The sequence below is a fragment of the Rutidosis leptorrhynchoides genome, chromosome 3 (genome assembly GCF_046630445.1).
Source record: "Rutidosis leptorrhynchoides isolate AG116_Rl617_1_P2 chromosome 3, CSIRO_AGI_Rlap_v1, whole genome shotgun sequence".
NCBI classification, from domain to species: domain Eukaryota; kingdom Viridiplantae; phylum Streptophyta; class Magnoliopsida; order Asterales; family Asteraceae; genus Rutidosis; species Rutidosis leptorrhynchoides.
The window spans coordinates 600339758-600361597 of NC_092335.1; the positions used below are offsets into that span (position 1 = coordinate 600339758).

Sequence of the window (21840 nt, forward strand, 5' to 3'; positions counted from 1 at the left end):
TTAGCGTATCTGACAATTCATATCTTAGCGTATCTGTTACTGTAGACCTTGCCTGATATCTCTCGTAAATTTTTTTTCGTAATTTAAGGGATCCTGGTACTATATATATCTATGCATATTATGCATTGAGAATACATCCAACTATCAATTGCTGTCACTAAACACTTCATACCAAAAATCTTTTCTGTGATCGCGTAAGATGGCCTCTATGAATCGACCACGTTCCTCTAACTCCGAAGACAGCGTGACAGGAGCACACCAACCAATCAACTACCGTGATTACTGGATAAAATGGGGGTGGGTTCGCGACATACTCACCCTATGGAGAAGGGAAGAAGGTACTCCATATCAAGAACAGAATCTACCACCTAACCTTGGAGTACTCGACCCGTTCACCGGAGAACCTGTTCGCAACACCGTTTATACCCTTTTTGCAAGAATTTTTCGTCTTGAGGCTACCATTAACGGAACTAGAGAAGATATCCGACCTCTACCTCACACTGATAACCAACCACGGTTAGTAGAAGAAGTTAAAGAACTCCGAGCTCGAGTGTTAACTTAGAGAGCACGGTACATAATTTGCAAGCACCAGTAATATCACCAACACCAGTAACATCACCAGCCTCAGCACCAACAGCACTAATACCACCAACAACAACATCCGCGTCACCATCTTCGACATCTCATTCTGTACCTCGAGTATAATCATCGTTCTACATGACGTTCTACATTATTTATCTAATGTTCGACATAGCGATTATGTAATCTCTAATGTTTTAGAGATTATATATTCTTGTTCTAACGGTAAATCAAATGAGTTTAATATCATATTGACTCATTAAATCCATGATTACATCTGAAGAAAATATATAGGTATATATATTTTTTCAAAAAGATTGTAATTAAAAATTCTTTTGTACAAACTGTTAATGGTGAAAATATTTTAACGGGTAGGTAATACCCGAGGAATATTTAGATTTCACATTAATAAGTTACACTGTACATTCTTCAAATCTGATTCAACATTCATTTACTATCCTACTTACATCTACAAAGATACGAATCCGTTCACCGCAGAATAACCATTTTCATTCAATTTCATATTGGGATTTTGATCTATCAGAATCTAACAAGTGGCATAATGAAGAAAAACATTGGACAAAATAAAAAAAAATTGTTAGAAACAAACAAATTAATTATAAGAAATTCTGTTAAGAAACCACGCTAACAAAATCCTAGCTAACTGTTCCTAGCTAACTGTTAATTCCTTATTACATTTTAATTATCGCAGTTTATTTATCGCAATTTTATTTATCGTTATTTAATTTCTATTATTTACTTTACGCACTTTATTTATCATCATTTAATTTATGTTATTTATTTTACGCACTTTAAATATCGGGACACGTATACAAGGTTTTGACATATTATATCGACGCATCTATATATATTATTTGGAATAACCATAGACACTCTATATGCAGTAATGATCGAGTTCTCTATACAGGGTTGAGGTTGATTCTATAATAATATATATAATTTGAGTTGTGATGGAGTCTGAGACATGTACACGGATCACGATACGTATTAATTAATTTGAATATTGTATATTAAACTATATATGAATTATTGAGTTAGTGACTGTGGACTGCTAACTGTGGACTATCAAGATTGGATAATTAAAATGAATTAAAATATTGATTATAACATATGAAACTAAACAATTCTTTAAGTTTGCACTTGATTTCATCTTAAACCTCATTTGTATCTTGACGATTACAATCTGCGTTCAAACATTTTCATGATTCTTGAAAACACCTCAATCAAGAGGATGAACCAATCGCACTTCATCTACGGAAGGAAAGATTTATGCATATAGTTATGCACCTGAAAAACTCTCAAAAACTGAGTAAACGTTTAACACGTAGCTGTGCTAATTCATTTAGTGTTATTATTACCCAAAATAACTTTGCAGATCTTTTTCAAAATAGCCAATTTTATCACAGCTCCAGCAAGACAACTTTGACTTTTCATTCGAAACAACCTTATTATAACCTTGACATATATGCCAGTTCTTTTATTGTTACCGGAGAATCTTTTATATTCCACCATATTACCATCAGCGTTTAATCATCTAAAAACACAATTCTCCTGAAACCACCTCGGATTGATAACCGAGATTCAGATATCGTAGCATTGAATGCAGATGAAACGGAAAAATGATAGATGGTCTAAACGGCCAAAGATTTGATGATAAAGAAAGGAGTGTTGGAAACGCTCAATAGAAAATTTAGTACCGAAAAGCAGATTATGAGAAACTATGAAGGAGACCGTGAAAAAAAATCGCAAGGACTAAACTTGTACATAAAGAATCCTGGTGATTCAGTATCCGATGAAATCTTTAGAGAATATCTTACTCCGAGATCATGTTAAAATCTTGCAGAAAATTTTTCTTCATCAACCTTCGAACTTAGAAATTCCAAAATATCATCATAAATATATTTGATATTTCTGAGGATATTTTCATAAATATTCTCATCCGAAATTATATACCTCTTCGTGCTATCTGTAATACATTATATTGGAAACTTCTGTAAAACCTAAATATAAATTATGAATGAATTGTGGAGAAGTGTTGGGAACTGATGCATGAGTTAGTATAATATAATACGCTTGGCCAACGTGATTATATTACAGTAAGTCATGCTGATTTTCTAATGGAATATGATGATTCACAGATCATAACGTCATCATGTGCCATATTACATAACTCTTCCATTCTGCTTAACTTCTGAACATATCAAGAAAGTATATTCTTGATAGTTCTATCCTCAACAATTTTGATAAATTTGAAAATCAAATCGTGCTATCACGTTCCTTCCTGCTTAGAACATTATAATCATTCGAAACTCTATATCTACAAATTCTGAACCATTACTCGCTTTACTAGAAGTCGAGAAGAGGAGAAAAAGGCAAAGAGCTCTAAAACATAAGGGAAGATATAAAGCCCGACAACAACACAGAAACTACAAACCGTGGATATTAATACGAATAGCAATATAAAGACACGGTATAATTAGGAATAGTATCACCCCAAGGCAATAGTAGAAGTAACAGATTTTTCTGGTGGAAGATTTAAAAGAAGGATGACAGAAATGATAATTAGGAAAATATCAAGGATTAGAACATGGATTAAACATTATCATAATTTTTTGGATGTATGACCTAAGAAAAAAAAAGTATAAGAATGGTGAGAATAATGGAACGGAAGAGTTTAATTTATAATGGAAATACCAGACAGAGTAATCAAGGCAGATCTCCGCATTTAATTAGAGAGATCCTGATTTCCTTATTCGGCGAAGAATCAAATCTTATAGATTTTCAAAGATTTTCTTTTAAATTCCTTAAATTCCGTAAGTCCACCGTGACTACGTCATAAGTTAAATCTCTATCTCAATCTTTTGTGACAACTTCACTCGTACGTTTCACATAATTGAATTGTTTTCATTATATAAGTCAATAATGATAAAACTCTATTTATCAACTCATATCCGTCATGAAAACATTTTTATTGTTAGCCATGACCACCTCACTCAAATTTCGGGACGAAATTTCTTTAACGGGTAGGTACTGTGACGACCCAAAAATTTTCGACCAAATTTAAACTTAATCTTTATATATTTCCGACACAATAGGCAGGGTCTGTAATGTTGAAATCTTAAAAACTTTGAACTGTGTTTAATATATTCGTTTGACCTTCGACTAACTCCGTCGATTCACGAACAGTTGTTGTAAATACATATATAGCTTTCATTCATATTATATTGAAATGTATATAAAAGGTATAAGTATTAAATATTTAATGAATGATATTCTACAATATAATATATTGTAATATTAATATATTAAATGTGATTACAAGTTCAAAATATAGTTGTCATACGAATATTATTATTATTACTTTCATTATTACTATTAAAATAAATATTGATATTAATATTAATATTAGTGTTATTAATATTAGTATATATATAATATAAATATGAAATTTGATATATTAAATATATTATAAGTACTAATATTATTGCTATCATTAGTAATATCATAATTATTAGTAAAATTATAATTTTTGTTATTAACATGATTATTATCATGAATATTAAAAACTATCTTGTTATTTAAAATTATTAATATCATTATTTTTATCATCTTTCTTATTATAATTAGAATTAATGTGATATTATTTATTATTATTATATATTAACATAACTATTATTATTATTATATTATTATTATTATTATTAACACATTTATCAAATGGTAATAGGTATTAAACATAAAAGCAAAGACACCTAACTAAATTGATTCCCCTTTCCTTATCTACTTTATCTGTATTATTGTCCTATTTTTGTTTTCTGATTGAACTCTGTCCTTCTTGTCTGAATTGGTTAACCATCGACTTCAACCTATAATACAAACAAGATCGATTGAATTATTAATGTAATATTTCTTTTCAATTTCCTTGTTCAATTAGTGACATATAAAGATATATTATACTACATATATACACTGTAACCTACATGATATTATCACCCACTACATGATATTATCATCCACTATCTCCACAAAACCACAAAACCATCTACTACTTTTGAATAATATCTAACTTTCTGTTACATGTCATTTTCGTTGATAATACATATAACACCCATATATCACAGCAAATAAGACCATCTTCTTGTTTCTTCTTGGTAAATCGTCACCACCACTTTCGGTATCCACTACTACACAAGCCCATCATCATCATTCGGCCACCTTCCACCACAATCACTTTCCACCAACCCGCCACCACCATGAAACCTTCACCCAACACCACCCATTGTGAACCCGTAACCATCCACCACCCTTGTAAACCAATAACCACCTTTACACACCACCATCAAACTTACCACGGGTTCTGTTTCTGGTTCAATCTTCTTTTGTTGAACACAAACATCACCAAATCATCACTATGACCAACTGCTGCTGCACGATTATGTTCTCTACATCAGTACAGCTGCCTGTACGTATTCGAAATAACTAATGCTGCTGTTTTGCTGCTGTATTGGTAAGCCTAGAACAACCATATCATATTAAACTATTAAATGCACAAACTACCATCCTGAATTATCATCAAACCAACACATATATGATTACACACATACATCACAAACTGAAACACTACTGATTAATCAAACTATTTTAAAACCTCACAACTTCAACATCATGAACCTGCAAAAACCCATAAGATTAATTAGTATTGTTCCATTCGAATTATACTATCCAACTACTCAATTATCAATTCAAACGTAACACACTTCCCTTGCACCTGCAACCGCAGCCAATTATGGTTCCTACTCCCTGTTCAAATCATCGCATAACCACTTCAACAAATAACCATTTAAACTACCACCATCTAACTTTTAACCCCCTGTATAATTCTATTTCTGTTGCAAACAAATAAGATCAGAAACAACTTAAAATTTCTGATAATGATCATATTCTGTCCGAGGAGTAAACCATAACAAACTCACCAAAATTTCTGCTGCTTTCTACTTCAAATACCATCAAACATACTTCCAACCTCCCTCACAAAACATGTGACAATCCGGAAATTTCTGACCAAATTTAAACTTTATCTTTATATTATTCCGACACGATAAGCAAAGTTTGTTAAGTTGAATCTCAAGAAGTGTAAACTGTATTCATACATTCATTTAACCTTGACCAAACCCTGACGATTCACGAACCATTATAATTGGATTGGAAAATATACGTATATATATATATATATATATATATATATTACAAAAATATAATATTAACTTAGTCAAAAAAACGTCCTGATTTAAAATAATATATTTTGATAAACAACGAGTCACTGATTTATAGAAGCAAATGACCACAACGCACAATTTTATAAGTTACATTTTTTATAAGGTAATTTATTTATGAGTAAGTCAAATTATTAATAAGGGTACACTTCGCGTAACGTAAAAGGCTAGTTTTCTAAACGTAGGAAATTGCGTTCGAAAAACCGAAAGTGGTACACGAGTCGAGTATCAACGTACGAGTCAACGGACCAAAAATTACAAGTCAACTATGTACATGAATATAATATAATATATATATATATATATATATATAATTAATATAAATTATATATATATATAATATATATATATATATATATAATAATATGTCGACAAACAAGAAAACAAAAAAATTGTGAGCTGGATTTTGAGGCCATGCGACCGCATGAGAAATAGGCATAAAACCCATGCGATCGCATGGCAGTCAGAATTCAGAAACATTATATAAATTAGCCAGTTTGCTCAACACACACACACATATTAATATCTATATTACTCCGTATTATATTTTATATTTATTATTTATATTTATTATTTATATTATTATTATTATTAAGATTAATATCACTATTAATCTTATAGTTAGGAGTATTATTATTAATATTATTATACATAAAATACTACGACGAGGTCATGAGCGAATTATTTTCAAACAAGCCTTCCGAGCGGGATAGAGCTATGGAAACTATGGGTTATAACTATGGAGGTTATGGGTAATGTTCGTGAGTATTGTTTGCAAGTCAAACTAGTATTTATCATCTCCGTTGCATCTACGTAGTTTTCTACACTATTGAATCACAATATTGATACGTAAGCATTTATATCTTATCTTTTATATATTAATAGTATATCCATGTCTATTGCTCGAGTATATATGTTTATGCATGCTTGTATGCTTTAATTTTGTCGTTAGATAGTTTATGATGAATCACGAATTTGATACATATATTATTGATAAAAGGTATATGATATGCATGTCATTGAAAAGCTGTCGAAAAATTAATAACTTTTCATTTAGAAATCGTATGTTTTCGATGAACGGATTAAAAGTTATGGTCAACTGAATTATAATTAACATTAATTGAAATTGCTTTTGAATCTGTAATTGATATTTAAACAACTTGTTTATAAGATTGATAAATTGGATTTTCAAATATTACTAATCGAGTAAATGAATTTCTATATAAGGCACGTCTCGTCTTGTTGAACAATTGTCAAAGTTGACTGTCTTATCATGTTTTAAAGCTTTATAAACACTATAATCTGATTTTTCAAGGATTGGAAAACTATATGAAAATCATGTTCGATTGCCATGATAATTCAAATATAATATAGCCCCTGAAATAAATAATATTTTAAGTTTGATAAACTATAAATTCGTTCAATTATCAAGACTTATACTATGTTAATAAACATGTATAGATTTAAAGATCATATTAGGTCAGGTTGACTTTTGAGATGACTTTTGTTAAACTTCTGCATGTCGGTCTCGAGCATTAGGATTGTGATACACTATGACCCAACCTAGTTTATTAGACATGTATTGACCAACATATGTTCTTTAGGTTGAGATCTACGGTTAATCTTGCATTCCGAGTTACGGTCACTTTTTGATGAATGACCTTATGTGCTGCTAAGGTGAGTTTCATTTGCTCCCTTTTAAATACTTTTGCAATATATATTTTTGGGCTGAGAATACATGCACTTTATTTTAAACAATGGACACAGGTACATACAAAATTCTATACTGAGTTTGAACCGAAAATCCCTTAGCTTTGGTAACTAGTAACTGCCGGTTATAAGAACTGGTGGGCGCGAGTAGTAGTATATGGATCCATAGGGCTTGATACCCCCGTCCGAGCTAGAGCACTAGCCTTTTAACGGACGTATGCTATTTGAGAAGCGTATACGTTGGTTTGCGTGTATTATTAAGATGATTATACAAAGGGTACAAATTATATATACGTTAAGTTTAGTTACCAGGGTGCTCAATTTCGTAGAATATTTTGATAAACGTTTCTGGATTGAACAACTGAAATCTTGTGATCCACCTTTATATACAGATTATGCGCACCATTAAAACTATGAACTCACCAACCTTTGTGTTGACACTTTTAAACATGTTTATTCTCAGATTTTTTAGAAGTCTTTCGCTGTTTGCTTATACGTTATACAAGTTATGTGCATGGAGTCATAGATGCTTTATTCAAGAAAACTTTGCATTCACAAAATCATCACCATGTATCTTATTTTGACTGCATTGTCAACGGATGTAGTATTGTAAACTATTATATACGGTGATTGTCTATACGTAGAAATCATCAGACATCGAAAACCTTGGATTTATATATTCATTTATGGTGTGCCTTTTCAAAAGAATGCAATGTTTACAAAACGTATCATATAGAGGTCAAAACCTCACTATGAAATCAATGAATGATGTATTCGTCCAAAGGGATTTGGAAGGATCGTCACAGTTGGTATCAGAGCTTGAGGTCATAGGGAACCAGAATTTGCATTAGTGTGTTTAACTGGTAATTGTTAGGATGCATTAGTGAGTCTGGACTATGACCGTATTTGTTCTTACCAATTTTCGCTTATCATTTCTTGTCAGAAATTACATGCTTATCATTCCTAAGTCTAGACACGTCTTACTGCATTTACTGCATAGATAGTGTACCAACAAAATTCATATCTTAGCATATCTGTTACTATAAACTTTTCCTGACATCTTCCGAAAATTTCTCCGTAATTTACGGGATTTTGGTATTATATATACATATGTAAATTATGTGTTGAAGAGTACTAATCTAAATTCTATAATCTATTTCATATCAAAAATCATCCCTCTAATTATACAAGATGAATCACGTATCAAGTTCAAATTCCTTAAACTCCGACTGCTATTCCGATATGGATATTCACCTGAACTCCGAAGACAGTGTAACCGGAATGGATCAACCAATTAGCCATCATCTATTCTGGATGAATTGGGGATGGGTTCGTAGCCTACTTAGTCATTGGAGACAAGAAGAAGGTGATCCCTTCCATCCACCACATTGCCCTCTTGGCGAAGAACCTGAAGCGCTTACCGGTGAACCTATCTGAAGCACCATTTTCTCTCTCATTTCCAGAGTATCTCGTCATGATTATATACTGTCTCAGATTCTGGATCTTATTCATCCGCTCGTCCGAACCAACAATCATCCCGGTGTAATAGAAGAAGTCAACGAGCTTCGCGCTCGGGTAGTGGCTTTGGAAAATGTGGTGCAAAGGTTACAAGCATCAGCAGCAGCACCGGCAGCAACAGTACCACCATCAGCAACACCAACAGTACCATCACCACCACCAACAACAACATCCGCATCTCACACCTCAACATCACAATCTGTACCTCGAACATCAACGTCATACGCACCATAGATACCAAGGAATACCAACAACAACAAACGATGAAGTATTAATTCATAACTTCATCGAAGAAATATTCTACAGAGAATATGTAGTTTCTAAAAGTTTTAGAGATTATATTCTAGTCCTAGTCGAAAACCAGATGAGATTAATATTATGTTAACTCATTAAAATCATGATTACATCTAAAGAAAATATATATGTAGGTGTATTTTCATAAAGAATGTAATTAAGAAAACTCTTTTGTACAAACTGTTAATGGTGAGAATATTTTAAGGGGTAGGTAATACCCGAGAGATATATAAATTCACTATTAATATGTTACATTCTTCGATTCTGATTCAACAAATCATCAACTATACTCACTACTTTCACAACAATATATATTCTTTTATAAAAATCAAAACAACCATCCTCATCCAAATTTGATTACATATTTTGATTTTGATAAATCAAAATCCAAAGTCAAGATTTAACGAAAGACATCATTCTTAGATTCCTACATCTTTCGAAGCTATACTTTGACTTCAAAACTGTGCTAGAACATCACTTTTATTCATAAAATCCAGAAAAATATTTGTGTCATTCAAAATTATAGAACATCATATGTATCTTGACAAATACAATCTTCATGCAAACCCTTCAAACTTTTAAAAACACCTCAGATTGATAACCGACGATTCGGTTATGATAACTTTGAATGCTGATGAAGCAGCAAAAACTGTAAACGACCTTAACAGCCAAAAGTTTGATGATAAAGAATAGTGTGTTGGCAAAGCTCAGAAAAAGAGAAGGTTTGGAACTGGAAAACGGATTGAGAAAACCATGAAGGAGGCTGTGGATAAATCACAAAGACTAAACCTGCCTTCAAAGAATCCAAATGATTCAGTATCTGCTGAAGTCATTAACGAATACCTTACTCCTGACTCTAAACTTTTACGGACAAATCTTCTTTATCATCTTTCGATATTAGAAATTCTAAGATATCATCGTATCTTTCATTATAAATATCCTCGATATTTTTGAAGATATTTTCATAACTATTCTTATCTGAAATCATTCTTCACGATATCAGTGTTACATCAGAAAGGAAACTGTTTTAGTTTCTAAAATCTAAAAAGTTTGAACTTAAATGTTATTGAAGCAGTGTTGGGAACTGAAGCATGAGTTAGTATAATATAATGACACTTGATCAACGTGATTATATTACTGTAATTCATGCTGAGTTTCTAAATGGAACGTGATGATTCACAGATCATAACGTCATCATGTGCTATGTCATACGACTCTTGTATTCTATTTAATCTCTAAAATATCAAGAAAATATTTCTTGATGATTCGGTCTTTTCCAGGGTATTCTGGTAATTTAACAAATCAAAATCGTGCCATTACCATTTTCTTCTTAGAACATTAACAATGTTCATTTCGAAATTCATATCTGCGAATTCTGGACCATTACAAGCAATGCTTAGTCACAAGAAGAAGAAACGAAGGGACAAAACTCCGAAATAGAAATTGAGGTATAAATCGCAGCAAATAAAAGAGAGCATTAACTGGGAATGATAATAATTATAGAAGACAGAAGCAGGAACTTTGAAATACCCGATAACAACACATAAATTACAAACCGTGTATATCAATGTTTATTGCAACATAAAGACACGGGAGAATTAAAAGCACTATAACCCCAAGGGCAAAGTAGAAGTAAGCAGATTCCTCTGGCGGAAGTTGGAAAAGGAGAATAATTGTTGCGATAGTAAGGATAAGGACAAGGATCAGAACTGGATTAAGCATTTTCACAATCTTTTGAATTTGGAAATTGAGTATAGGAATGGTAAAAGTAAGGAAGCGAAGGGGGTGAATTTATAGTGAAATATTCGACAGAGTAATCAAAACAGATGATCGCATTTAAAGCGGATCCTAATTTTCTTGATTTCCGAAGAATCAAATCTTATTACTAAGACCTTCTCCAAATCTCTTGAACTCTGGAAATCAACCTGTCTACGTCAAAAGATATGAAGAAACTTTACCTACTCATTTCACTCCTTTGTGATAACTTCATTTATACTCTTCTAGTAACCAAATTGTTTTATCTATATTACTCGCCGATGATAAAACTTTAATTTTCAGCTCGCATGCATCATGAAAACGTATTTATTGTCAGCCATGACCATCTCAATCAAATTTCGGGACGAAATTTCTTTAACGGGTAGGTACTGTGACAACCCGGAAATTTCTGACTAAATTTAAACTTTATCTTTATATTATTCCGACACGATAAGCAAAGTTTGTTAAGTTGAATCTCAAGAAGTATAAACTGTATTCATACATTCATTTAACCTTGACCAAACCCTGACGATTCACGAACCATTATAATTGGATTGGAAAATATACGTATATATATATATATATATATATATATATATATATATATATATATATATATATATATTACAAAAATATAATATTAACTTAGTCAAAAAAATGTTCTGATTTAAAATAATATATTTTGATAAACAACGAGTCACTGATTTATAGAAGCAAATGACCACAATGCTCAATTTTATAAGTTACATTTTTTATAAGGTAATTTATTGATGAGTAAGTCAAATTATTAATAAGGGTACACGTCGCGTAACGTAAAAGGCTAGTTTTCTAAACGTACGAAAGTGCGTTCGAAAAACCGAAAGTGGTACACGAGTCGAGTATCAACGTATGAGTCAACGGAGCTAAAATTACAAGTCAACTATGTACATGAATATAATATAATATATATATAATTAATATAAATTATATATATATATTATATATATATATATATATATATATATATAATAATATGTCGACAAACAAGAAAACAAAAAAAATGTGAGATGGATTTTGGGGCCATGCGACCGCATGAGAAATAGGCATAAAACCCATGCGATCGCATGGCAGTCAGAATTCAGAAACATTCTATAAATTGGCCAGTTTGCTCAACACACACACACATATTAATATCTATATTACTCCGTATTATATTTTATATTTATTATTTATATTATTATTATTATTAAGATTAATATTATTATTAATCTTATAGTTAGGAGTATTATTATTAGTATTATTATACATAAAATACTACGACGAGGTCATGAGCGAATTATTTTCAAACAAGCCTTCCGAGCGGGATAGAGCTAGGGAAACTATGGGTTATAACTATGGAGGTTATGGGTAATGTTCGTGAGTATTGTTCGCAAGTCAAACTAGTATTTATCATCTCCGTTGCATCTACGTACTTTTCTACAATATTGAATCACAATATTGATACGTAAGCATTTATATCTTATCTTTTATATATTAATAGTATATCCATGTCTAGTGCTCGAGTATATATGTTTATGCATGCTTGTATGCTTTAATTTTGTCGTTAGAAAGTTTATGATGAATCACGAATTTGATACATATATTATTGATAAAAGGTATATGATATGCATGTCATTGAAAAGCTGTCGAAAAATTAATAACTTTTCATTTAGAAATCGTATGTTTTCGATGAACGGATTAAAAGTTATGGTCAACTGAATTATAATTAACATTAATTGAAATTGCTTTTGAATCTGTAATTGATATTTAAACAACTTGTTTATAAGATTGATAAATTGAATTTTCAAATATTACTAATCGAGTAAATGAATTTCTATATAAGGCACGTCTCGTCTTGTTGAACAATTGTCAAAGTTGACTGTCTTATCATGTTTTAAAGCTTTATAAACACTATAATCTGATCTTTCAAGTATTGGAAAACTATATGAAAATCATGTTCGATTGCCATGATAATTCAAATATAATATAGCCCCTGAAATAAATAATATTTTGAGTTTGATAAACTATAAATTCGTTCAATTATCAAGACTTATACTATGTTAATAAACATGTATAGATTTAAAGATCATATTGGGTCAGGTTGACTTTTGAGATGACTTTTGTTAAACTTCTGCATGTCGGTCTCGAGCATTAGGATTGTGATACACTATGACCCAACCTAGTTTATTAGACATGTATTGACCAACATATGTTCTCTAGGTTGAGATCTACGGTTAATCTTGCATTCCGAGTTACGGTCACTTTTTGATGAATGACCTTATGTGCTTCTAAGGTGAGTTTCATTTGCTCCCTTTTTAAATGCTTTTGCAATATATATTTTTGGGCTGAGAATACATGCACTTTATTTTAAACAATGGACACAAGTACATACAAAATTCTATACTGAGTTTGAACCGAAAATCCCTTAGCTTTGGTAACTAGTAACTGCCGGTTATAAGAACTGGTGGGCGCGAGTAGTAGTATATGGATCCATAGGGCTTGATATCTCCGTCCGAGCTAGAGCACTAGCCTTTTAACGGACGTATACTATTTGAGAAGCGTACACGTTGGTTTGCGTGTATTATTAAGTTGATTATACAAAGGGTACAAATTATATATACGTTAAGTTTAGTTACCAGGGTGCTCAATTTCGTAGAATATTTTGATAAACGTTTCTGGATTGAACAACTGAAATCTTGTGATCCACCTTTATATACAGATTATGCGCACCATTAAAACTATGAACTCACCAACCTTTGTGTTGACACTTTTAAACATGTTTATTCTCAGGTTTCTAGAAGTCTTCCGCTGTTTGCTTATACGTTATACAAGCTATGTGCATGGAGTCATAGATGCTTTATTCAAGAAAACTTTGCATTCACAAAATCATCACCATGTATCTTATTTTGACTGCATTGTCAACGGATGTACTGATGTAGTATTGTAAACTATTATATACGGTGATTGTCTATACGTAGAAATCATCAGACATCGAAAACCTTGGATTTATATATTCATTTATGGTGTGTCTTTTCCAAAGAATGCAATGTTTACAAAACGTATCATATAGAGGTCAAAACCTCACTATGAAATCAATGAATGATGTATTCGTCCAAAGGGATTTGGAAGGATGGAGATGGCTGAAATGAAGTTGCTTAGGTAAAAATGTGGTAGAAGCATATGCTAGATTGCTAGATATTATATCAAATGGAGTTTTTAGAAAGAACCTAGAAGTTGAGAGCATCATCAAGAAGCTAAGAGAAAAACGAATTTGATAATTGAGGACATCAACTTATTGCACCATTTATGTAAGTAGAGGCCCTTGCAACTAATATGGTAAGGGGTAGAAAACCTAGAGGTGGAGTATTGTGGGGGCACTAGGGCTGGCCTCTCAAAACCTTAAATTACACTTAGCAATTTCAAGCTTAGTTGGAAATGTTCCTTAACTTGAAGTCTTTCATTTGCTTTAAAAAACCTTTCTTGCCTGATCAGCTTTACAAGCATTTTATATCCATGTTTCATTTTGCAAGTTTCTTGCAAAAAGGTAAGGGATTACATATCCTGCACCTGATCTCAAGGTTCTGATTTTTTACATGTTAAAAAGTACTTGAAATGGATAACAAAACTACTTTACCACTTTAAACTATAACACCAGCATTTTAAGTACATCATCCACACCAAATACTGATATGGTTCATCTCCACATATCATCCAACACGGTTATTATTCAAATAAAACCCGATTGCAACTAGAGGATTAAATCTAGAGCTACAGATATCATTACTAGCAGTAATAAGAAGGTAGAAACAAACAAGAAGCCTAAATGTGTCGAAACTTAGGTAACAACATAGATTGCAACTAAGATGACACATCAAGCCCTCTCACCCCTAATACGCCTAGCGAGCTGAATGTCTTTAGGCATGATGGTGACACGCTTGGCGTGAATTGCACACAGGTTGGTGTCCTCAAACAGTCCTACAAGGTAAGCCTCTGCTGCCTCTTGTAATGCCAGCACAGCATGGCTCTGGAAACGCAGATCAGTCTGCACAAACCATCTTACATATATCAATCAATAACTCAACAACAAAACAATTTTCACCAGTCAAATTTGATGCTGCAATATATTCATAGGTGAATTTTCTTTTCTAGTCATAACATTAGTCGATGGCCATTTACTTAATAAACTGTTAAAAAATCATCATCATCATCATTAAAGTTTAATTGACATTTGAGATGATAAATGTTGAATCATAACATAGGTTGATAAGTATTATCAATTTTTACATTCATCATCACGAATGCTAACTAACAGCCATTACGAATTTTATAATCTCATATTCATCAATTGATGTTATAACCTACATAAAGAATTCATCAAGGATGGTTAATATTCAAAACATCGAATTTGATCAGGATTTTTTAATTTCCATTCTTTTGACATTCGTATTGGCAAAGGTAAGATGTTACGAGATGGACCCATTAACTTTAGCAAATCAGTTTGCTTAAGACGATTATAGATTAAACATATGCCAAATAGATCCAATAAAATCTAAAGGACTTAAAATTGCCAGTTCTACCACGTTTGATGTATCGAGAAATCCCTATAATATATGAAAAGTATAGCTTTTCTGAAAAATAGTTGAACAAGAATGTTCAATGATTTACTTAATCTCTAAATCAAACAAGAGAAGAAGGAACATTCATTGACAAAACAGGTAGTATGTCCAATGTCCATCCTATAAAAACCGTAATTATCGACCTAACACATTAATTTAGATCATAAATTGGACAGGTAGGTAATGAACATAATCACAAATTGGAGGAGTCAAATAGGACAGATAGGCAAATGACCATAATTAGTTTAGATCATCCAAACCATCTTACATTTACTAATCAATATGTCAACAAAAAACTATTTTACCAGTCAAAATGATGTTGTAAATATTATAATGAATTTCCTTTTCAAGTCATAACATTAGTTGATGGATATTTATTTGACAAACAGTTAAAAAATCATCATCATTATTCATGTTAGTTGACATTTGTGATGATGAATGTTAAATGAAAACATCAGTTGATATATATTATTAACTTTTACACATATTATCACGAATGCTAACAAACATTCACGGCCATGAACGTTAATAATTTTATAATCTAATATTCATCGGTTGATGTTATAACCTATAACCTACACAAAGAAATAGAATTTTTCAAGGATGGTTAACATTCATAGCATCAAATTAGATCATCATTTTCAAAATTCCATTTCTTTGACATTTGTATTAGCAGAAGTAAGATGTTTCGTGATGAACTCATCAACTTTAGCAAATCTGTTTGCTGAAAACCATTATAGATTAAACGTAAACCAAATAGGTCCATTAAAATCTAAAGGGGTAAAATTGCCATTTTTTTAAAGGCTAAAATTGCCAGTTCTACCGCATATGATGTATCAAGAAATCCATATAATATATAAAAACCATAGCTTCTTTCTGAAAAATAGTTGAACATGAATGTCCAATGATTTGCTTAATCTCTAAATCAAACAAGAAAAAAGGACCACTCATTGACAAAAAATGTAGTATGTCCAATATCCAACCTATAAAAAACGTAATTATCGACCTAACGCATACTTCTGTAAAAAATATGAGACATTCTATCGAACATCTAAGGTACCAATCATGAAAGACAAATAAAAAGGATCTTCTGCACCTTAGTTAATTCAAATGACTAAATGAATTTACGTAAAGCTTCTAACATAGATATGATATAATATTCATGGTACAGAGAGAATAAATACAATCTCTTATGGGCTGAATTATATATAAGATATATATAATATACAATATACTCCGTATAATATATAATGAACTAACCTTAAAGTCCTGAGCAATCTCACGAACAAGCCTTTGAAACGGTAGTTTCCTGATTAGAAGTTCAGTACTCTTCTGATACTTTCGGATTTCACTGCACCATAATAGCACTCAACATTACAACTAATAGTTGATAAAAACTAAAACAAACTTTAGAGTAGTGTGCGAGTAAAAAACCGTAGGGCAACGGTTCCAGGTCTGTATCTGTGAGGCTTCTTCACACCTCCAGTTGTTGGAGCAGATTTACGAGCAGCCTAACATACCATAAAAATTCAAAATCACAACTTCGATTTACAACTCAATAAAAAAAAATAAGTTAAGTTACATTCTTGTTTCATCCATTTTGCCACTTTTAATATTCAGTTGGCAGGTCCAGATCCAAAATTTAATCTTTTATCTTCCACATTAATAAGAATGTTCATTGTTGCAGGGTATGAATCTATTTGAATGTGACTCCAACAACATTGATTTAAATGATAAAGAATAATACGGCCCAATTGCAATTCCATAGTAAAATAACAAGATTATTATGATGGTACCTTGGTAGCTAGTTGCTTCCTAGGGGCTTTTCCTCCAGTTGACTTACGAGCAGTTTGCTTGGTACGAGCCATCTATTATCGTAATAATTGTAAAAAAAAAAAAAAAAAAAAAAAAACAATAGAAAACTAGAGCTAGATATTGAATCAAACATATGAATATTATGTATCCTAAAAGGATCATAATCACAGTTCCAATTGTATGAACCCTAAAACCATTACTATTCAATCACATATCAAAACAGCACCTGTAAATATGTTCAGTTGATTCCACCTCATACAATTTAAAAGGCGTATAAAAATTACAAATTATAATGGAAATTTTCAGTTTTTAAGTAACAAATCTATTAAAAATTAATTTTATTTTTGTAATTAAATGAGTTACAGGAATAGTAAATACATATATCACGTTATCGGACAAAAACAAACCCTAGAAATACCACAATCACCGAATGTTATGGGGAGATACAAATAAAAACGAAATTAATCGATAACGAAGAAGATAAATGAATCACAAACCCTAATTTGATAACACAAGCAGATCGAATGTGAGATGAAAATGGGGAGAGGTGCTTACCTTTGACCGGTTTTAAGTTTCAAAAGGTTGAAAAATTTTCGAAGTTGAATTTGTTGGTTAATTTAGCAACATGGATGTATTTATAGAACTTTGAATGGGCCAAGTTGAACAAAATGGGCCGAGTATAATTATGCAAAGGGCCTTCAAATAAGTTGTGCTAGGATCCCCTGTTGAAGGCAATCCCTCCATTCATGATTGGGAAATTGGTTCAAATACACTTTTTTTTTTTAAGTTTTATTTCAAAATACACTTTTTGTAAAAAAATTGTCTTTTTACACCATTGAGTAGACCAAAGTGTTGGTCGACCACCATATACCTTGGTCGACCACCTCATTTTTCAAGGTGGTCGACCAAGCTTCATTGAGGTCTCGGTCGACTACTGTGTATTCATGGTTGACTACCTCTCATATTTTCATGGTCGACTACCCCCACAAAATATAACGCGGGCGACTCAAATGGTGGTCGACTAGTAAGCTGACTTTTACATCCTTGTGTGTTTTTCAGACCACATTTATCAACATACAACATCATATACTTGAAAATCGGAATGAATTTTGCACTTTCTTTTCTATTGACAGCTTCAACAGCAGTCCACACCAGAAGATGTTGAACTTGCTCGAGTCCTTAGACAGCTAAAATGTAACATCCCGCCTTTTTCCGGTTACTTTCCGTTTAACTATTTTAAAGTCCGTTATATATTTATAACATCTTTCGTTAATACGCGTTTTAAATTATCTCGATTAGGTAATTCACGCACCCGATTCAAACTTGAGGGACTAAACTTGCCAAAATTCCAAAATGGTGACTAGGTCAAAGGAGTCAAACTCCTCTCATCCATTCATTTCATCTTCTCCATCTTTCTTCTTCTTCTTTTTCTCTCAAAAACACCAACAAGAATTCATCATCTAAATTCGGATTAGGAAGTTAGCAACAAAATAAATTACAAATTCGTGATCCTTGCATCTTCCTCTTCGATTCCATACCGATTTCATTACATTTGGGTAACTTTCTAAAATCACTAGATTTTGTGTTCTTGATGTTTTTAACTTATAAAAGTGTTAATTAGTGTCTATGGCTCAAGTCTAACATGAATATATGAATTGTATGCTCGATCTTGTTGTTTTGAAGTAACTAGCATGAACTTGAATTTTGGTGTGTTGTTCTTGAGTTTTGGATGATCATATGTTGTTAGATGTTAAAAGTTCATGTTCTAATTGTGTTCCTAGTATCACTAGCTTCAATTTGATGTGTAGGTTGCTTTAGAAAAGTTCATGAACTTGATTTATGATTTTGGTGAATTTGGGTTAGGGTTTGATGAACTTGAAATGGACTTTTGATGCATTGAATGCCATGGATTATTATTGGTAAGTATTTAGTTGGATTGTATGCTTGATTACCTTCGAAACGGCATATCATTCATGTAAATTGGTTGCCCGAATCATTGAATTGCATTTATGAACTTGTATGCGGTTAATGTTAAGCATTAGATGCGGTTTTGGTTGTTGTAATAGGTAGATTGATTGATGAAATGTGTTTAGTTGTTTTCCTCGTCAAATTACCTTCCCAACGGTATAAGATACTTGTCTTGATTGTTTGCGGATCATAAATTTTGTTTATTTGGATTTTGGTTCGTGCACTTGAGATTTTCAGCAAACAGAACCTGAATACTAATCTGGACGCCGTCCAGATATTAGGACGCCGTCCAGTTCTTCGATACTGGACGCCGTCCAGATATTGGGACGCCGTCCAGTCCTTTAATACTGGACGCCGTCCAGAAAATCTGGACGCCGTCCAGTTACACTTGAAGTTTCTGTTTCGTTTTACCATTTTTTGAAAAATGTTTACTATGCTACGCACCTCCGATTCACATGTAACTTGTTCTAACGTGCTCATATATGATTAAAAACCTCAGAGAAATAGTTCAGGACCCGACCCGAATGTGTTGACTTTTTCATTGACTTTGACCCGACCAAGTTGACTTTTAATCAAACTTAACCAAATGTTTGTGCAAATCGTCCTAACATACTTTTATACTCGTATCTTGCATGAAACATGACAATTTGACTCACATGTTGTAGTATTCGAGTCGTAACGAGCCATAGGACTAATTGAACATCTTTGACCTATCGTGTTTACCGTTATTGATACAACCTATTGTTTAGGTCAAGACTAGCATTGTTCTTTGCACACGTTTACTTGTTGAAGTACTTTACTACTCGTGCACTCAAGGTGAGATCATAGTCCCACTTTTACTCTTTTGAAACTTACATTTGGGATGAGAAAACATAAACGTTCCTTTTTAACTAAGTGAACACAAGTACAGGAAAACAAACATTCTACATACGAGTTTAGAACAAAAATCCTCAATTCGATTATCATTAGTTACACTTGTCGGGTGTAAGCGAGAACTTATGTTATATGGCCATATGGGTTTGACAAACCCTCATTCAAACGGTTCGCTACCGTTTACGAATGAAATATATTTTCGAGAAACATTGTATGTTCTAGCACTAAGGTGATGGGGTTCTATGGAAGGAATGTTAAGCATTGATAATTGGGTGCTCGTGATAACAAATTTTTGGAATGGTTAACTATTATTGAAATGTTATAAATCTTGTGGTTCATTTGTACGTACTTACTTAAACCTATGATTTCACCAACGTTTTCGTTGACAGATTTCTATGTTTTTCTCAGGTCCTTGAACGATACATGATACATGCTTCCGCTCATTATTTTGATACTTGCATTGGATGTCGAGTATATATGCATACATGGAGCGTCTTTTGGCTACTTTTAAATTGTGTCGCATAAGTTTCATTTGTACTTATAACTTTGTAACGTAACTTGTGGTGGAACTATTCTTGTAAACTTTGAACAATCTTTACATTTGAAATGAATGCGACATATCTTTTGGTCAAACGTTGTTTTAAAGACTTATGACCACGTAACGGGACCTAAGTAGACGGCGCCGTCAATGACGATTTTGTCGGGTCGCTACAGATGGTATCAGAGCGTTGGTTGTAGGGATTTAGAGTTCATTGGTGTCAACCTCGAGTCATAGGGTACATTGGTGAGTCTAGACTACAACCGGCATATAGACTTGAAGTAGGAATTACTTGACTACTTGTGCATTTATACTCGAACGCTTCTACTCATATCTACTCTTAGTTCATCTTAATCTCACGTTGTTTAATTTGATTGACACGCCACCTTGACTATATGAAATGATGTCGAATGCATATATGAATCAGGGTAATATAATTTCCGGGATTATATTACGGTGACTCATATGAACGTTCCGACATTGTGGCATAAAGAATTTAAGGCGAGTCAAGGAAAATTTTCTCCCTATCTTTATTCCATATCACGGTTAGTATTATTTAGAATACTAACCAACGGTATTCTTTTGTTTTGAAGGAACAATGCCTTCTCGCCGTGCGCCATGCCGTGAAACTCCCGAACAAGCTCTACAACGCATGATAGGCACCGCCGTAGATGCGGCCATGGCCGGTCACTCATCCAACAACAATAATAGTAACAACCACAACAACAACAACAACAATGGAGCCGGTAACTCAAACGAGGGATGCTCCTATAAAGCTTTCATGGGGTGCAAACCTCACACTTTCGATGGAACCGGAGGACCGGTTGCTCTCACTCGATGGTTTGAGCAAACGGAAGCCGTT

At 32.6% G+C, this 21840-nt stretch overlaps 1 protein-coding gene across 2 annotated transcripts; it reads right to left on the reverse strand.

The window, feature by feature from the left end:
• Positions 1 to 14783: 14783 nt before the first annotated feature.
• Positions 14784 to 18206, reverse strand: LOC139898817 (histone H3.3). 2 transcript variants are annotated; one of them, XM_071881597.1, is made up of 5 exons: positions 18155 to 18206; positions 17581 to 17652; positions 17219 to 17295; positions 17045 to 17135; positions 14784 to 15210 (listed from the first exon to the last, which is right to left on the reverse strand). In XM_071881597.1, exons 2-5 carry the CDS (start codon positions 17650 to 17652, stop codon positions 15040 to 15042), a joined length of 411 nt encoding a protein of 136 aa, XP_071737698.1. In that variant the 5' UTR covers positions 18155 to 18206; the 3' UTR covers positions 14784 to 15039. The 2 variants fall into 2 exon arrangements, with proteins under 2 accessions (XP_071737698.1, XP_071737699.1); XM_071881598.1 differs by lacking the exon at positions 18155 to 18206 and adding an exon at positions 18097 to 18129.
• Positions 18207 to 21840: the final 3634 nt, after the last annotated feature.